Raw genomic sequence first — 18542 nt, forward strand, 5'->3', positions numbered from 1 at the left:
AAAAAAGAAACAATAACAACAAAGAAATATTTTAACTGGTGAATGGTGGTGTCGTTAAACGTGGAGACAAAAGTGTTTCAGTTCGGATCAAATTATATGTGTGTGCGTTCAGGGTAGTTGATACTGCAGATATCACTTAATCGTGGACATACAATAGTATCCAATTACATTTCTAAAAAAGAAATATGAATATGTCGGTTAGAAGTAGATAAGACAGATCTATCTATTAACTTATTTTCAGCTTATCTGTACAAGCAGAAGACAGCCTTGACCTAGCGCGACATTGACCTCCCACGATTTTATTCAGTGCGACACGACGCTGTGAAGAATTGTCAAGTGACAATTTGTTTTGCTACAGAATTTTGCAATATCGCAACAGTTAAAATGGGGAACGATGGTTTATTTCTTGGATTCGATTTTAGCACGCAACAGGTATACACTTTCAGCTTTCGTGCTATATATTTTGGCTTTTGTTTGAGTTGTCTTCTGTATGGGACCTGGTCGATCAGAACGATATCGGATATGGCTGATGAAATGTCGCATCAACGTAGCTGCATATTGGCAATATTTATTAACTTGCGATTTTTTGTGATTACGGCATGATATGACAGGGTGCCTCTGACATATAAATGATTAAATGCAACTAGGCTTGGAAAGTAAAAGTTTATTTACCGATCAATCAAAGAGAGACAACTCCTTTTTATCATTATTTTCATTGTTAATTAATCTGAAAGTAGGGGGTGGGGGTGGGGCTCAGAAATTTGAATAAAATACTTTTAATGTTCGTATTACGGAAACTTAATTTCTTTTCATGTCTATTCTCTATCCATTATTCTTTATGATTTCATGCGTACTCGATTTAATGGAGTTATCTCCCTTATACCACAAAGCCCCCCCCCCCCCTCCAACTCTTGCAAGGGCTGCTTTCCTGCTGTCATATTAATATAAAAGATAGAAACTATTTGTTTTATTATCAAATAGATAAAACAGTTTCTTTTTTAAAAAAAATAATAAGGCTTATCAATTTTATTGTTATTATATTAATTATATGTCACTTTATTAATTGTTGTTAAGGTGAAAGTTATTGCAGTCAATGATAGTCTACAAGTTAAATATGAATGTGCTGTTAAGTTTGATACAGACTTATCAAAATACAAGTAAGTCAATAGTTATATATGTACTTTCACTGTAGTAGGCCTAAGACAACACCTACCATTCCCGTGCCTATACCCACCAAATGGTTGGGTGCAAAATTCAGCAGCAAGACTGATCACACGCACGAAATATAATGAGCATATAAACCCAATTTTATTTGAACTGCACTGGTTGCCTATTGTTTTTAGAATTAAATATAAAATACTTTTATTGACTTTGAAATGTTTTAATGGTATGGCTCCCTTTTACTTGTCCTGTCTTTTGGATATTTATAAACCTTCTTGAACATTACGGTCATCCAGAGATAAAGTTTTATAAACGGGAAAAAAAGCCAACCTTTCAAGTTATGGAGAGCAATCGTTTTCGTTTCAAGCACCAAAGCAGTGGAATCTCTTGCCTTTTAGTATCCGCAGTTGTACCTCTTTAACAACTTTTAAATCTAAACTTAAAACGTTATTATTCCAAGAGGCTTTTAATTGTTGAATTAGTCTTAAATCTTCACCATATGTATTTTATAGATATATATTTATTTTTGTCCTGATTTTATAGATATTTAGTTTCTTATTGTTTCTATAATTATTATTTTTTACTGATTTTCTATTTTCTATACATGTAATTATTGTAAAGCACACCTGAACACGTATGTGGAAGATAGCGCTATATAAGTGTTGTATAATAAGATAATAATAATAATAAACTAAAGTACCATTACATGAAAAAATAAACATTTTAAAACAAAAAACAAATACCATGGTTTAATCTAAAGTTGTTTTTCTACTTCTTTGTCTCCATTTTTTCACAATTTTACCCAGATAGGTAAACACCGTAATATGAGATGAATGGGTTTTTTTTGTTGCAGTACTCAAGGAGGAGCCCATGTTAGCAGTGATAAGAGTACGGTAACAGCTCCTACTATAATGTGGATTGAGGTAACACAAATTAAAGATACATTATGAGCGATTAGATAAAGAGCTGGCAGTTCTCACTATAATAGTTAAAAACTAGATAATGCAAAGGCAATTTGCTGAAAATTTCAGTCAAAATGATCCACTCTGAACTGAGAATTTAGTGACTGAATTGTTGATCATCATTACTAAAGTCAGAACGATAAAAAACATAGTCTCGAATATCCATTTCATGATTTAATCATGAATGAAAGTTGAGCAGCAAATCGGATCCTAATCCAGTAAATATTACAGACTAACAATGACATCAAGAGTTCATTATGGTCTGGATAAGTTAATTAATGTCTAATTAAACAATTTAGATAACATTTCAGGCCTAGAGAAAGACCTCCAATAGGCAGATTTAGCTCTTGCATAATGTATGTTTAAATGATATGTATTGATTCATTATATAATTTCTTCACAAGAAATTAACAGTTTACAGAAGATAAATGCAGTCTATGTTACTATTCCTTGAATTGTTCGAATTTTTGACGTTTACTAATAACTGGTTATTAGAAAAAATTATTGCTCGAATTGTTTGAAGTTTTGATGTTTGTAAAAACTGGTTATTAGAAAAAATAATAAATATTTTAGTCTATTGTTAGTGATTAGTTTTACTATTTATATGTGATATTATTTTACTGATACTTATGGAAATAATAAGTTAATATATTTTTCTATTCGAAGGCTTTAGATATGGTGTTGGATAAAATGAAAAAAGACAGTTTCCCATTTGAGAAAGTTTTAGCGATTTCTGGATCTGGTCAGGTATGTTGAATGTAAAAATTTTGTAAATTCTTTCACCAAATGATTTTTTCATTTTATTTATGACTTCATATTATGATCAAGCGAATGCAGATTGTTTTTAGTGGTAAGTGGAGTGTTAGCAACCAGTATAAAATATGATATTTTTCTTTACTTATTCCCAATGTTGAGAAACATTTTAAATAACTTTAGGAAATAATGAAAGGTTATCTTTTAGTTTATATGTAGATCAGAAAAATAAAAATTGTATATTTTCAGCAACATGGAAGTGTATATTGGAAAACAGGAGCCCAGAATACTTTAAAAAACCTAAATTCTGCAGAAAACCTTAAAGAACAGTTGAAAGTAAAGGACTTTTGCATAACCAAATCCAAATGTTTTCTTTTGATACAATGAAAATTAGTTCCCTTTAATTTTTCTGGTAATATTTTTTTCTCGGGAAGTTTTGGTAAATCTGATTGTAAAGGTCAAATTCTTATTTTGCCAAATATATTTTTACAGTAGTCAAATCAGGAATTTCGTAATGATCCTATTTTACAATCCTGGCTGACGGCTGACTATAGTTTGGTCAATTTATATTTCATAGAATTGGGTATTTTTAAGGATTAAATCTGAAAAGCACCATTATTAAAAGAAAGCAATACACGATCTGTAAGGGAACTAGATTCTCGACTATAATGTCCCTATTCGAGCCATAAGGCATTTTTATCCACTTGCCAAATCAAATTGTATTTAGTGGATATGTCATGTGACAGTAAAGTTGATTTCAAAGTACTTTGACAAGTTTGTTGAATGCGCCAATTGGCTGAAAAGAAACATGTGATCACCCAATCAAATTGTTAGATTGCACTTGGCAATTTGTGGTCATTGCTTCAGAAATAGGTGTCGATAAATTTGTCGATTAGGGTAATCAATTTGAATTAGATGGACATTGATGAAAATTTGATTGAATGCAAATCACTTTGGCTAATCAGTGGTCGATAAAAACACCTTAGTGCAGTGTTGCCTAGTCATTCCGATGTGATGAAATTCAACTCCCTGTCATTGTACATGTGACCACACAAAAACATAAAATGTATGTTACTCTGAAAATGACTGAAATATTGTCTTGATGGGATGTTAAACCCATTTCTATTGAAAATGACTGAAATATTGTCTTGATTTCTGGCCAAATTTTGGTACGCAAAATACACAGTGAGTGAGAGCCTAGACTCAACAATAGACTGGATTTTTATATTTTAGGAATCATTTAGTGTAGGTGATTCACCAATATGGATGGATTCCAGTACAACTAGGCAATGTCAAGATTTAGAAAAAGCTATGGGTGGAGCTCAGGTAGGTGTATAAAGACAAATTGCCCTTAAATTAAGGGTGGTGGGGTGGTGTTGGGGAGATTGAGTGGTCCAATGCTTCAGCTTTAGATCATAAGGTCTGCTATTAATTCAGGTGGTGCATTTTTGAGCCCACATTTGTAAGTGACAAGGCATAGGGTCGCCTGTCCAGCCTTGTGGGTTGTTCTATATGTTAGTCCCATAATGACTTGGTTTATGTCAAGTGGATTTTAAACCCCATACATCTCCCTCTCTCTCCTAAAATTAATAAAATAGCAACATCTTAACCCTTAACCGGTCATTGTCGACTATAGTCACCACAACTTTATACAGCTAAGTGGTCACCGTCGGCTAAAGTCGAACCACAGTAAGAACCTTTTTGATGAGCCGCATTTGAGTATTTAGTTTCGTATTTATTTGATATGGCAGCGCATGTGTGTCGGACAGGAACTTGTCTTGTCAAGGGCATTGAGAAAAACATGTCTTTGTTCAACATTTTTTTTATGAAAAACATAATTTAACGATGTTGGGAACGTTAAAGACGCTCGAAGTGGTTGAAATACTTATGAATGAAACCGATTCTGAAGACGATATTTCTGGTGAAAAGGACTTAGAATGATTTGCAAATTATAGATGAACTTATCCCCTTCAACTTTTTTATTGATGTCAAGAGTCTATCACTTATAATTATTCGACAGTAGTCGATTGAAATAGGCATACAAAATATTTGATGTCAGCCTTTATTTAGCCTGACCACTTGACGTCATGATGTCAAAATGACATCGACCGGTTAAGGGTTAAGTAATTGAATTTATTCATATACTCTTTGTTTGAGCAAATATTATATTATAAACGTGTATATAAATTACAAAGAAATAAAGGAGAAAAAATACAATTCTCAGATCTCAGAAGAATACTTCAAGAGTTCTTCAATGAGTATCTGTTGAAAATTAATAGTCTCTCAAATAAAATACTCAAATTTGAGAAATTAGAGAGGATTTAGTTGATATTTGATTTACTTTTCTTTTCTAGAATGTAGCAAATATCACAGGTTCAAGAGCTTATGAGAGATTTACTGGAAATCAGATTGCTAAAATTTATCAAACTAAACCTGATGCTTATAGTGAGACAGAGGTATGTGTATAATTTTGAGTTATTGGTTAATCTAGCATCATAGAAATATTTATTGAGAACTCTGATAAAACTCATCTTCAGATGGTATAAAGAGCAATAGCAATGAAATTATTTTGTTAATTTCAAAATCAGCGGCATGGATAAGATTAAGTGTAAGGGGGTGCGGATAGTATACCTTTTGAGGAGTGGCAATTTTGATCTACATCATTGAAAAACTGGGGGGGTCATAGTGGGTAAGACGCTGGCTCACTAGCCTGGAGGTCAGGTGTTTGATCCCTGCATTTGCCAAGAACGTTCATCCAGATTTTCCGGCGTAGTTCCCCCTTATCAGTGATGCAGGATGGAGGGCCTGACGAGGACAGCTGTCTAGTCGTTCGGATGGTATGAAAAACCAAGGTTCCGTGTACACATTGGCGTGCACGTAATAGATCCCTTTTATTTGTTATGCCACATCTATTGTATTATATTTTTCATGAAGGGCAGGGTGGTAGAAAGGCTCCCACAGCCTAATCCTTTACCCTTCTTAAATAAAGATATTATTATTATTATTATTGACAGTTTGAATTCGATATAAGATAAGGCCTTACTGTTCTGCTCCTATACTGGGCTAATGAAGATGGGCATACGCCATACAGTGTGCTATGAGGGAAATTTTGCCCGGGCAGCGGCACTATCGCTTTCTCTTATATCGAATTCCAACTGCCAAGGGATCTTTTACGTGCATTCCAATGTATACACGGGACCTCGGTTTTTCGTCTCATCCGAAGGACAAGACAGCTGTCCTTGTCAGGCCCTCCGTTCTGCACCACTGACAAGGGGAAACCATGGAAAATCCTGATGAACTTTCTCAGTCAATGCAGGGATCGAACACTGTCTTCTACTAATGAGCGTCTTTATATGAACAAGTAGTATACTTCGATAATTCATATCTTTCAGCGTATTTCGTTAGTTAGTAGTTTCGCTGCCTGTTTACTTTTGGGAGATTATGCACCTATCGATACGAGTGATGGATCAGGAATGAATTTAATGAATATCAAAACGCTTGATTGGTCAGATGAATGTTTAAAGGTAAGGAAAGTATACTTATTTGTAGAATCGGTGATTAATTTGAGCAGCAGATGCCAGAGGAGACCTCTGGCGGCGTGAACTCCTGCCATAATGAATATTGCTTGACAAGGAGGATTGTCTCCTTTATTAAAGTATGGAAATGTATACGAGATTTCATTAATGAATTAGTTTTTGATGTTTGATGATTGGTTGTCTCTATATGTCTTTACCAATACCAATTGTCCTGTGTCACCAGTTGCATTCAATCTCTGTACATGTAGACGTCATTAAAAATAGTATGCTGAAAGGTCAAATTCTTTTGTATGGCAGTGTATAACAGTAACAATGTGGAAGGCTTTGATGGTGGTTTGGTGACATTGTCAGCAGACCGTAATAATGCAATCAATTGTCTCATGATATTGAAATCAAATTACTCTGTTTTTTTCTAGGCATGTGCACCTAATTTACGAGAGAAATTGGGTCCAGTTGTTCCTTCTACAACTAATATTGTAAGTTATACTATCTACTGTATTGTATGACCTAACATCTCCCTACTTCTTAGAATTGATTAAATATATAGATGGATAGAACAATTGCGTAAGTAAGGGGAGATAAAGAGAAATGGAGTTTAATGTCCACTCAACACTACTAGGTTAACTAATGTGTGGGATGGTTTTATTTAAATGATAATTTCTAGTAGTAGTTTCTATCAAATGTTTAACATTGTGGGTTATAAAGACCAATATACATTAGCAGTGTATTCCATATCATTGAATATACATATAACTTTTACTTTATAATACACACTGTTTAATAGTGGGTATTATAAAACCAATCAATAGGGTATTATCAGTGGTGTAGTCATTGAATATACATGTAATACATGATTTATAATACACATTATTATGGAGACCAGTACATGTATGTGTATGACTGTACTGTAGTATATTGAATTTGCCTGTAAACCCAAGCTTTACAAAACACTGTGTTGAAAAGTTAATTTAGTTAAAGCGAGAATTTCAAATTTTCTAAGAAAGTCAAAACATAATTATTTCTATGTCCTTTGCTCAATAGGTTATCAAATCACTATTATACGATCATGGGCATTATTTCCCACCCTTAAAAATGTATGACACAGGAAATAACACAATTACCTCCCCTGTTTTGCTATTGACAACATGGGGCAGCCATTTTCCAACGTTGGAATTTGAAGTTAAAAATGATATTTTTGCCAATTTCTCAGCTGGCAATAGCGAATTATGGGATTAATAGGATTATTCTTTAACAAGGTAGGACTGTTTATGGATACCATCTATTTTAAGGCTTTATTTTAATACATTTTAAAAATATAACTTGAAACTTTGCAATTTCCGCTTTAAGTCAGATGATATATACCGCATCTTGTCTATAAAAACACTTTGATTAAAGAGAGATTTATATCGTCGGTGGGGAGTCAAAAGGTCGTATCTGGATTTTGCGAAATTGTCCAGAAGAGCCAAGTCAAAATGTTGTATGTAAAATGTCGTATTTCTGAAGCTTTTTTTAAAGGACAATATTGGTGTCAGTTATTATAAAATATGTGATAGAACTGGTTAAATACATCCCAAATATAATTTTAACACAGAGATCATTGCTACGGGAGATGTGTAACAAGCATGTGAAGAAACGAGAAGTGACGACAAACATGACAAACAAGAGTTATCCTTCTATATAACTAACTGAAGTAACGAGCGATACTTGACTGATAATTCTGTTGAAGATGAAAAGTTATTATATGAGAGAGAGAGAAATGGGGTTTAACGTCCACTTGACACAAACTAGGTCATTTTGGGACTAACATAGGGGTCTTTAGCAGTGGGAGGAAAGTTATTATATGAGAAGGTGAGAGGATATCTGACAATTCAAAAAAAGAATTGGCTGTCAGCGAAGACGTATCTCAGGAAAATATTCAACTTTACCTGCTTCAATTTCATAGAATTCACACAGTAGACGCTCAACAATTATTTCTATAATACATATTTAGCTATAAAACAATACTGGCTACATTTCGTTTGATTGTAATACTTTGGTTAGACACAAAGTTGATTTTTTTTTTTAAAAGAGCTGAACTTTAAACATCATGACAATGGGATTTTTTGTTTTCAATAGTCAACCATCTTTGATTCTCTTTGAAATCTGAACCCTCTTTATTTTCATGGTAAAATATCAAAGTATTATGGGGTGTTCTGGTTTCAGTAGTCAAGTTATATTTATAGCACGGCTTTCATGAGTTAACAGGTTTAACCAGAGGCCAAGGGATTAAACCTGTTAACGAATGAAGCGTGCTATAAATGACTTGTAACATTGACAACTGCTCAACATGCTTATTGTTATTGCACAGAAAACCCACCCCACTTCTCTATATGATTTCTACTAAAACTAGTGTAAACCAGCAAAAGTGTGCAATAACATTGAACTTGTCTAGTTATTGCACGGTTAAGCTCCACCCAATCTACAAGAGGGAAAACAATCTGCTTATTCAAAGAAAAGAACAAAGGAAGATTTTCAATCCATGTTACAAGCATCTTTGATTCTCTCTTTATTTTCAGGGTAAAATATCAAAGTATTATGTATCTAAATATGGTTTTAAGTCAGATTGTTTGTTGACAGCCTTTACAGGAGATAACCCATGTAAGTATCTAAATATTGTAATAAAATGAGATATTATTGATTTCTGATATTAATAACAAAATATATGGCTACACCAGATGGCCTAACAGACTAAAAAATTGAATTTTTGTAATTTGCACTTAAAGTTAGTAATATCCAAACACTATGGGTCAATTTTCCTCATTTCGGAATTGGGAGGGGGGGGGTGGATGGCCGAATGGTTTTAGCATGTGCGCACTGTATCATGAGGTCTGTCTTTGATTGAACTGGCTTGGTTTCGGTTTTGATTCCCCATTACCTTAAACCCCCCCTCCTCTCTCTCTCTCTCTCTCTCTCTCTCTCTCCTTTCTAAATGATGCTAAATTTTTTGGGAAATTTTAAAACATGTTCTGGGTAGCAAAAGTCCTGATGCCACAATGCAAATAACAAGTAATAATGTCTTTTGAAGCATCCCAAGTATGACATAGATTAGACATGATATCAGGTGTGCTATAATGAGTAAGCATATTCTGTAAATATAGCTTGTCGCTAATCTGTTTTACCTGTTTTACCTGTTTTAGGAAAGAGATCTATTTTTATTACCTGCCTTCCTGAGGAGATTTCACAGCAGTTTTTGGACTGTAATAGCGATGAGGTTACTGGAATCAAATTGGCATTTCGATGTCTTTATTTAGTGACAGTGTTAAAATGTATGTTTTATTATTTCAGCATCATTAGCTGGTATAGCACCAAGTCAAGGTGATATAATAGTAAGTTGCTATACAGTTATGTTAGTGATTCAAACTTTTAAAAGAAATCATGCTCAGCATTAAACTTTAATTTAATCTTTCATCTTCAGCAATTTTCAAACACAAAATCAAATTTCTGAGTAAGAGCAGAAGGACCTTACCCTGACTTTCAGGAACTTTCAAATTAATGAGATTTAATAAAGAATTTAATATTGTAATATTGCCGGAATTAGTTGGTTCCTGCGATAGAATTGTTGTTTGTCTTTATCCTGTTTTGTTGAATAAAGTGGAATGCTACCAAGACAATGTTAAAGATACCGTTACAGTATCTATTTATTTTATATTTATTACTTCAGTTAAGTTTAGGAACCAGTGATGTATTATTTCTGTGGATAACAGAACCACACCCAGCGCTTTGTGGTCATATATTTGGTAACCCTGTTGATACATCAGCATATATGGCTCTATTATGGTCAGTATAAAAATTTTGTATTTACGCATTAATTGAATTTTCATACAGTTTCACTGTGATTGTTGTACATACATGTCCCTCACTCGGCAAACTTCAGCAGACTCCAGTACCCTACATCCAGCCTCGGTTGTATGACGAAGTCCACCATTGGAACTACTTGCAAGTTCCCTGATTAACAACGGCATCACCCTTGACGACACATTTGAAGAATGTTTTATCATACAAAGCTTTCAAAGTCTGAACTCTGAAGCTGTTTTTCTTTCAAGTTTATCCAATTTTCTTTAAACAAGGACAACTTTACACTGAAAATTCTACCCACTCTTCGACACAATTTTGAGAACCTTTTTCTAAAAGTGTCCTATTTTCCTAATAAGATATAGAGTACCGGAAATTGCTGAGTTTTGCAGAGTGACAAGTCCCTACAAAAAGTATAATATAGTACATTTTCCGAGAATTTGTGTTATCTCAACTGCAATCCCTCAGACAATGTCCAGGAAAAAGTTTATTGTTATTTTTATGAGCAATTTACATATTTACAATGCCTTTTGAACCAAAGCTTAATGTATTTACTACTTATGAAAAATGATATCATGAAATGAACCATATCATAGTTTCCATCACAAATTTTTAGAAAATCCTTTTCTTGAAATGAACCATTTTATCATCAAATTACATATTTGTAAAGAATTTTAAACCAAACCATTTTAATTTTACTGCTTTCGATAAACCACTTTCTTGAAATGAACCATACTATGATACTTTCCATTATAAAATATTGGAAACCCTATTTTTATAAAATGAACCATTTTATCATTAAATTAACATAGATTCTGTTTATTATTTTTTCCAGTTTTAAAAATAGTTCCTTAACACGAGAACGAATCTGTAATGAATTAGCAGATAAATCGTGGGATACTTTTTCTAAAAGTTTAGAATCTACAAAAATGGGAAATAATGGCAATATAGGTAAACAACATTCACACTAGTACATGTAATGTTTGCCAATCTGATTAAAATACAGATCTATAGTTTGTTTCGTTTTTTATACTTTCGATGGCCTACACTACATGAAGATCTGACTAGTTGTAGTGATAGATCGTGTCAGAGGTCATACAAGCAGCTTTTCACCCTATGACGTCAGACATTTGATTAACCAATCAGCATTGATGTTTCTAATGGATTACCCACAGTTTCTTGCAAAACACGCCTAAAGCTCGCTGTAACAGACCGTTTCTTTGGCTAATCACTAACATCATCCAGAACACGTCAGACAAGTAAAATGAAATTTTGAACTATAAAAAACGAAATGAAATAGGATCTGTGTTTTAATCAGATCAAATGTTTGTTTGAACAAGGAAAACAAACTCTATATAAATATTTAGTTACCGGGTATATTTATGCCAGCATTGTATGAACAAGGAAAAATGGCATCTTCATCAATGTTTGCTATCAAAATGACTATTGTATGTACTGGTACAAGGAAAACTAGTTTTTTATATATTCAGTTAAAGGGGAAATGTCCTTAATTAATAGTAGAGGAAAATAGCAGCAGTCCATGATGAAATTCAGTAGAACTGGTTTTCTATATCAGAAAAATGTGATATATATAATCAGATTGATTTTGATCATCATATATATATATATATATATATATATATATATATATATACTTTTAACAGGCTTTACTAAATTAAGATTGGACCAATTGTAGTGGGAGGTCGCATTAGGGGTCATATGAGCGGCTTTTGACCCTATGACATATCAGACATTTGATTAACCAATCAGGGTTGATGTTTCTAGTAGGACACCCACAGTTCTGTGCATCGCATGCCAAAAACTCGCTGCAAACAGACTGTTTCATTGGCTAATGTCTCACATCAACTAGAACACTGGTTATATAACAATTTTTCCAGATTTTGAACTATAAAAAATAAAACGAAATAGGATCTGTGTTTTAATCAGATTAGATCAAAATGGCATTGGGGGACTCTTTTAAAAAATTGAGTGGTTCTGGCTTTTCACTTTTATTATTTATATTATAGGCATTTATTTTGATGTAATGGAGATACAACCCTTAGCAGTGGGTGTTTACAGATTTAATGACAAAAATGAACAGGTAAACCAAGTCAAGTTGAATCTTGTCTGTAGGTAATTAAAATTACTGGTAGCCGGTTCATTTATTTTAATTTCTTTTCTTACTTTGCATGTGTTTGCAGATTTATTGACAAAAATGAACAGGTAAACCGAATAGTTGAGTTGAAAACTAGTCTGTGGGTAATTCAAATTAGTCTGTTCTTTTATTTTAATGTCTTTTCTCTCTTTGCATGTCCATTTATTATTAATCTCTCGACTGTGCCTTGTTAATGGATTTCTTTACATTATTGTCCCTTGTATCTATTACAAACCATATATGATATTTTTTGTTGTCAACATTTCCACTACAAAATAGTTGTTCAATTTAATTTATTGTACTCTTCAAAACCATGTAAATACACATGTAATGTTTAATTTGTCAGGTTTCAAGTTTTGATAAAGATACAGAAATAAGAGCAGTTATCGAGTCACAGTTAATGGCTAGAAGAATTTATTCTGAAATGTTAGGTTTTAATATTGGTAAATATATTTGACCCTATATACATTCATATTTGTGTAAACTTTGACTTGGTGCAGATAAGTTGAAATCATTACCAATATATACTGAATAGTTGATTGGGATGGCTTTACAAGCCCTAAAATTTCTCATGGTCCTTAAGGTGTGCCATATGAACTTGTTCCACATTAGCGCCATCGTTGGACAAGTGCTATTAGTGATTAATGAAATGAAATGCGGTTTAACCAGTACCGGATCTAGAAGGAGGAGGGGGGTGTGTGAGGAGCAAAGTAGGACAAATGTCCCTGGCCCCCTACATTTTAGGTTCAGTACAAGATCAGAAGTACCATTGGATGAACGAGAGATTCTTGTGGTACTCGCCCAGAATATACCTCTGAATGCGCCAAATCAAATATATTTTTCAAAACTTTCTAGGTCGCTCTGGGCCCCGACTCTTTCTTTATTAATTCAGACCCTCTTCCCCTTACCTTGTCCCAGGGCCCAAACTTCTTAATTGTGCACCACCAGGTTAATGAAGATGGTTTTCTATTTTATTATGTTATAATATTTACAGGTGAGAATTGTCGTGTTATAGCTACAGGTGGAGCATCTAATAATAAAGCTTTATTACAGGTAAATATTTTAATTAAAACATATCATTATTAGTATTAGCGTTCATGATCACAGAGCTACTGTGTGAGAAATGATTGGGTAGTCTAACATGTGTCATTGAGAAGTGGTGTAGTTTGGATCCCAAGCTCATGAGTTTTTTTCTGGGTCCTCAGGTTTCCTTCTACTGCTAAAGACAACATTGTGCAAGCGACTTATGGAAATAAAACTGTAGCATGTTATGTAAAACCAAAAATATTTTCAGTGGAAGTTAAACCCCATTTCTCTCTCTTTCTATCCAATTACTAAATGCCTGTAAAGAATTATGGTCTTTCATCAATGGTTTATTTCATCAATCTTTAATTCTTCTGTTTATATAAAGGATGTGGCTAATTCATGGAGTTTAGGGGCTGTCATCCGTGCCAAATACGTTAAACCGTTAAATCCCATTTCTCTCTCTTTCTATATAGTTACTAAATAACTGTAAAGAATTATGGTTTTTCATCATTGTATTATTTTGTATTTAGGTTGTAGCAGATGTCTTTAATTCTTCTGTTTATATAAAGGATGTGGCTAATTTATCGAGTTTAGGGGCTGTCATCCGTGCCAAATACGTTAAACCGTTAAACCCCATTTCTCTCTCTTTCTATCTAGTTACTAAATACCTGTAAAGAATTATGGTTTTTCATCATTGTATTATTTTGTATTTAGGTTGTAGCAGACGTCTTTAATTCATCTGTTTATATAAAAGATGTGGCTAATTCAGCAAGTTTAGGGGCAGCCATCCGTGCCAAATACGGTTAGTTGAATTTCATTTGTGTAAAATACCTGAAGTTACATGAATAAGATTTATGAATTGTCACTGAACATTTTTTCCTCTTCTTTTGTTTTGAATTTTTTATATTTCCTTTTTCATTCATGTATTGTATATTATTTTCTTTATGTATATGTCGTTTGTTTATTAATGCAAATATGTAGGAAAGGTTCTAACCTAATTGTCTATGTTAACAAAAAAATCTTATTATCACGGTCCCCTTGCAAAAACCACTTGAAATAATTATCTCTTTTATGTAAAATAGTTATTTTCATAATATATTTGAATTAAACATTACAATAAAGATATTATTATCTTTATTCACTCCCCCTACAAGTAGCTAACAACATATTTTTGAAACAATTCTATTTTTTATGTAAAAAAAAAAGTAGTACTGGTAAATGTCATAATATGTGGGGGGTTGGATGGCCGAATGGTTAGCATGTGCGCGCTGTATCATAAGGCCTGTCATTGAGTCAACTGGCATGGTTTCGAATCCCTGGTTGTATGTGACAAGGAGTAGGGTCGCCTGTCCAACCTCGTGGGTTTTCTTGTGGTCCTCCCTTTTCCTCCCACTGCTAAAGACCCCTACGCGCAAGCGGATTATTAAAATAAAATTAAACCATATGCTGGTCTCAAAATGACCTAGTTTGTGTTAAGTGGAGGTTAAACCCCATATCTCTCTCTCTCTCTCTCTCTCTCTGTCATAATATGTTGGAATTGAACTTTGAATCAGTCACTCTTTAAAATTAGCAGAACTAAAAAGTTAAGTATTGGAAATTAGAAATAACTACAAAGTTTCACACACCTTTGTTTCAGGATCGAAGGGTTTCGACACACAATTCTCAGATGTAGTTAAAGACATAGAAGAACCTGTTTGTGTGGCTACACCTACACCAGGAAGTCAACAGGTACTTCGTTTCGTGGGGGGTTGGATGGTCGAATGTTTAATGTGTGTGCTTTGGATCAGAAGGTCTGACATTGAGTCAAGTGGCATATGGTTTCGATTCCCTGTTTGTACATGGCAAGGAGTAGGGTCGCCTTCCAACCTTGTGGGTTTTCTCTGGGTCTTCTGGTTTCCTCCCACTGCTAAAGACTCCTAAAAACACCTAGTGGATCTCTTATATTTGTGAAAAACAACAATAAATAACAGCAGAGAGACGTTAAAAGTTAGTCTAGACTAGAATCTGTGATTTTGAAGTCTTTGTCTGAACAACATACTGCTCATATTGTGGACACTACAACATCACGACTAGAAAATCAACAGCTGAGATTCAAAGGGTTGAGGACCACATAGAAATTTCTAGATGTTAATTTCTTCCCTGTTCACACATACAAGGGCGCCGGAAAGGCGCGAGGGCCTGGGTACCAAATGATAGGGGTGGGGGGGTCTCTCTCCCCAGCCTTTAGAAAATTTTGAAATTTGTCAATTCCAGGAACGCTGTTTAGAGCATGGGTATACATGTATACCCCAGAAAAGGGCAGGGTACCATTTGTATACCCGGGTTCCGGCGCCCCTGCACACATATAAATGGTGTTTAAAAATTCTATCATTGTTTAAGTGATATTTTAGTTATTGGTTTCCCCTCGTCAGTGGTGCAGGACATAGGGCCTGACAAGGACAGGTTTCTAGATGTTTGGACAACAAAACGGATGTCTGTGTACATATTGGCATGCACATAAAAGATCCCTAGGAAATTGGAATTCGATATAAGAGTAGGTCATAGGACCACTGTCCGGGCAAAATTTCCCTTACAGCACACAGTAGGGGTGTGTACCCGTCGTCATTAGCCCAGTCGGAGCATAAACCCCTTTTCATTTAGTTATTGGTTACGTAAATAACACAAAAAACGTCTATGGAATACAATTATTGATTTTAATAGGAGCAATAATATAACGATTTTCTTGTCGTTTTCAAGAACAATATGGACACACTTTGGAAATGGACTTGAAACGTTGCTCCTATTAAATTCAGTTATTGTACATATTTTCCATAAAGGTTTGTGAGTTATTTTAATACTATTATTATATATTTCAGGTGTATGGTCCATTGTGTGAAAGATATAAAAAGTTAGAAGATCAAGTTACTAAATTATGCAGCTCATAAAGGCTTGGTATATAATCTTTATGTATAAATCTGTGTGTGTGTGGAAAATGTTAAAGTAATACATAATTAACAAGTTTTGATTACTCAGTATTATTTTATGTGAAGTATTGTCTTACAGAAAATACATTCTTAAAGTTACAATTTCATATTTTCTAAGAAAGTCAAAACATAATTATTTCTATGTCTTTGCTCAATAGGTTGTCAACTCACTATTATACGATCATAGGTTATCTTTCTCACACTTAAAAATCTTCACAGCGGAAATAATAACACAATTACCTCCCTTGTTTTCCTATTCTCGACCATGGAATAGCTATCTTCAAACATTTGAATTTGAAGTTGAAAATGATATTTTTGCCAATTTCACAACTGGCAATAGTGAATTATAGGATTAATAGGATTATTCTTTAACAAGGTAAAACTGTTTATAGATATCATCTATTTTAGGGCTTTATTTTAATACATTTTAAAAATATAACTTTAAAAATATGAAATTGTAACTTTAAATAGGCTCAACTATAACATCCCATGATTTTTATTATTCAAGATTGTTTGCAATATTAATATTTGTATAAATATATCTTTGTATATTTACTCAATGGTGCAATGTTTGTATATTTAATAGACAAAATTACGACGTGCTCTGGCTAATAACGCAGATGAGTCTGAAAATCAAAATACAACTATGGGTAAAGGCCTTTCAATTGATATGTGATGTATGCATTTATAATAAATATTGTTTAACGGGGAGGTATATTTATGTATAACTAGAAATCCTGCTGATGACCTATGACCATGAGGTTAACCATAAGCTTAGGCTTATATAATCCAGGCCCAAACTCATGAATTCATGATACCCTACCATAATAAAAAAAAAACATGAAAATTTGAATTTATTCGTGCATTATCAAAAATGACCGACAGTGAAAATTTCAAAGCGGAAGCCCTTATCCAGGTTCAGGTTTAGTGCACAAAACTGATTTATGGTTAATTTTTCTAGTACTCTTGATACCATTTCTTGTTTTAGGCTGTCACGTATCTAACAAATTGTTGTGTTTATTTTTATTTTTATATTTGTATACAAACAATTTAAGGTTGTTACACGGGCTGGATTTATATTAATTGTATCATTTTTTACTGACATTACATCACTTTAAATCAAATGTGCCAAAATGATAAAATAATTGTTATATTGCTAATTATTTGTTAAATGATTATATTGTTGATGATTTTATTAAATATTTACCAACATATTCGTTCAAATGAAGTTGCAATCTGTTTCACAGAGATCTTTTAATATCTCTGTAACAGATGACTGTTTCGACACGTGACGTCACATCACACGGCGTCAATCATTGGCTCAATAGCATGTGCATTGTTTACATAAGACGTTACTGATTCGGGCTAAATGGTGAATTTTACTTATTTTAATACCGATTTACACTAAATAGGAAATGATTTTTACCTACAAATAATTCAAAGTCTTTATTTATTTTTCTAATAAATGAAAAAATTTGACAGAAGAAAATAGTTAATATTTGGGACTCATTAAGTCGCATCGATGTCATCCTTATCAGTGATTGTAGCGACCTAGCGAAAATTCACTGCTGATCAGTGTGATGAAGTTGATCAGCCCCAAAAGATGAAGTGGGATAACCATGAAGTGGCAAATTAGACTTTTTGACAAATTTTCAACTTCTTTACCAAACTATACCATAGATTTCTTTCAAACATGGTAGGTATGTTGCTTGGGTGATGTCTATGTCAACAGACCTCATCATAGGTGTGGCTATATGTGGGGCATTTGTACATTAAAGTTGCAAATTCAGACATTTTGGATCTTTCTCTTAAACATCTAGATGAATTTGACAAAGTTGCATTGGTGATACATGTTCAATTGATGTTGCCCTGTCCACTTAGGTTTTGAGCTTTTCTCCTAAAACATATGATGGATTCCAACCATATTTGCTAGACATGTTTCCTTGGTTTTGATTATGTATATTCAATCCTTCCCACATTGTTGATCGGCCCACATGGGGGTGTATTCCCGCGAAGGCGCAGTTACAGAGCGTGACCAAAATTAATCCTTCCACGAAGGCGCAGATAATGACTTGTCGGCTTTCGTTTGAAGAGAGGCATATTGCTATTAGGACCCAATTTACGGTGTTAAAGATTTTATGAATTTATGTTCACT

The 18542-nt window shown here is 33.6% G+C and overlaps 1 protein-coding gene across 3 annotated transcripts; it reads left to right on the plus strand.

The window, feature by feature from the left end:
- The first annotated feature begins 47 nt into the window (after positions 1-47).
- Positions 48-17601, plus strand: LOC126820821 (xylulose kinase). 3 transcript variants are annotated; one of them, XM_050548952.2, is made up of 19 exons: positions 56-432; positions 1075-1157; positions 2015-2084; positions 2790-2870; positions 3126-3212; positions 4110-4202; positions 5231-5332; positions 6269-6400; positions 6829-6888; positions 8968-9049; positions 9737-9777; positions 10113-10228; positions 11079-11194; positions 12271-12344; positions 12745-12841; positions 13393-13451; positions 14139-14226; positions 15061-15152; positions 16280-17601. In XM_050548952.2, exons 1-19 carry the CDS (start codon positions 385-387, stop codon positions 16346-16348), a joined length of 1590 nt encoding a protein of 529 aa, XP_050404909.1. In that variant the 5' UTR covers positions 56-384; the 3' UTR covers positions 16349-17601. The 3 variants fall into 3 exon arrangements, with proteins under 3 accessions (XP_055957207.1, XP_050404909.1, XP_055957206.1); XM_056101231.1 differs by lacking the exons at positions 56-432; positions 1075-1157; positions 2015-2084; ... (4 more) ...; positions 6269-6400; positions 6829-6888 and adding an exon at positions 7540-7668; XM_056101232.1 differs by lacking the exons at positions 8968-9049; positions 9737-9777; positions 10113-10228; ... (5 more) ...; positions 15061-15152; positions 16280-17601 and adding an exon at positions 8575-8938 and having other exon boundaries at positions 48-432; positions 6829-6887.
- The last annotated feature ends 941 nt before the right edge of the window (positions 17602-18542 follow it).

Source organism: Patella vulgata, chromosome 5 (assembly GCF_932274485.2).
Source record: "Patella vulgata chromosome 5, xgPatVulg1.2, whole genome shotgun sequence".
NCBI lineage: Eukaryota > Metazoa > Mollusca > Gastropoda > Patellidae > Patella > Patella vulgata.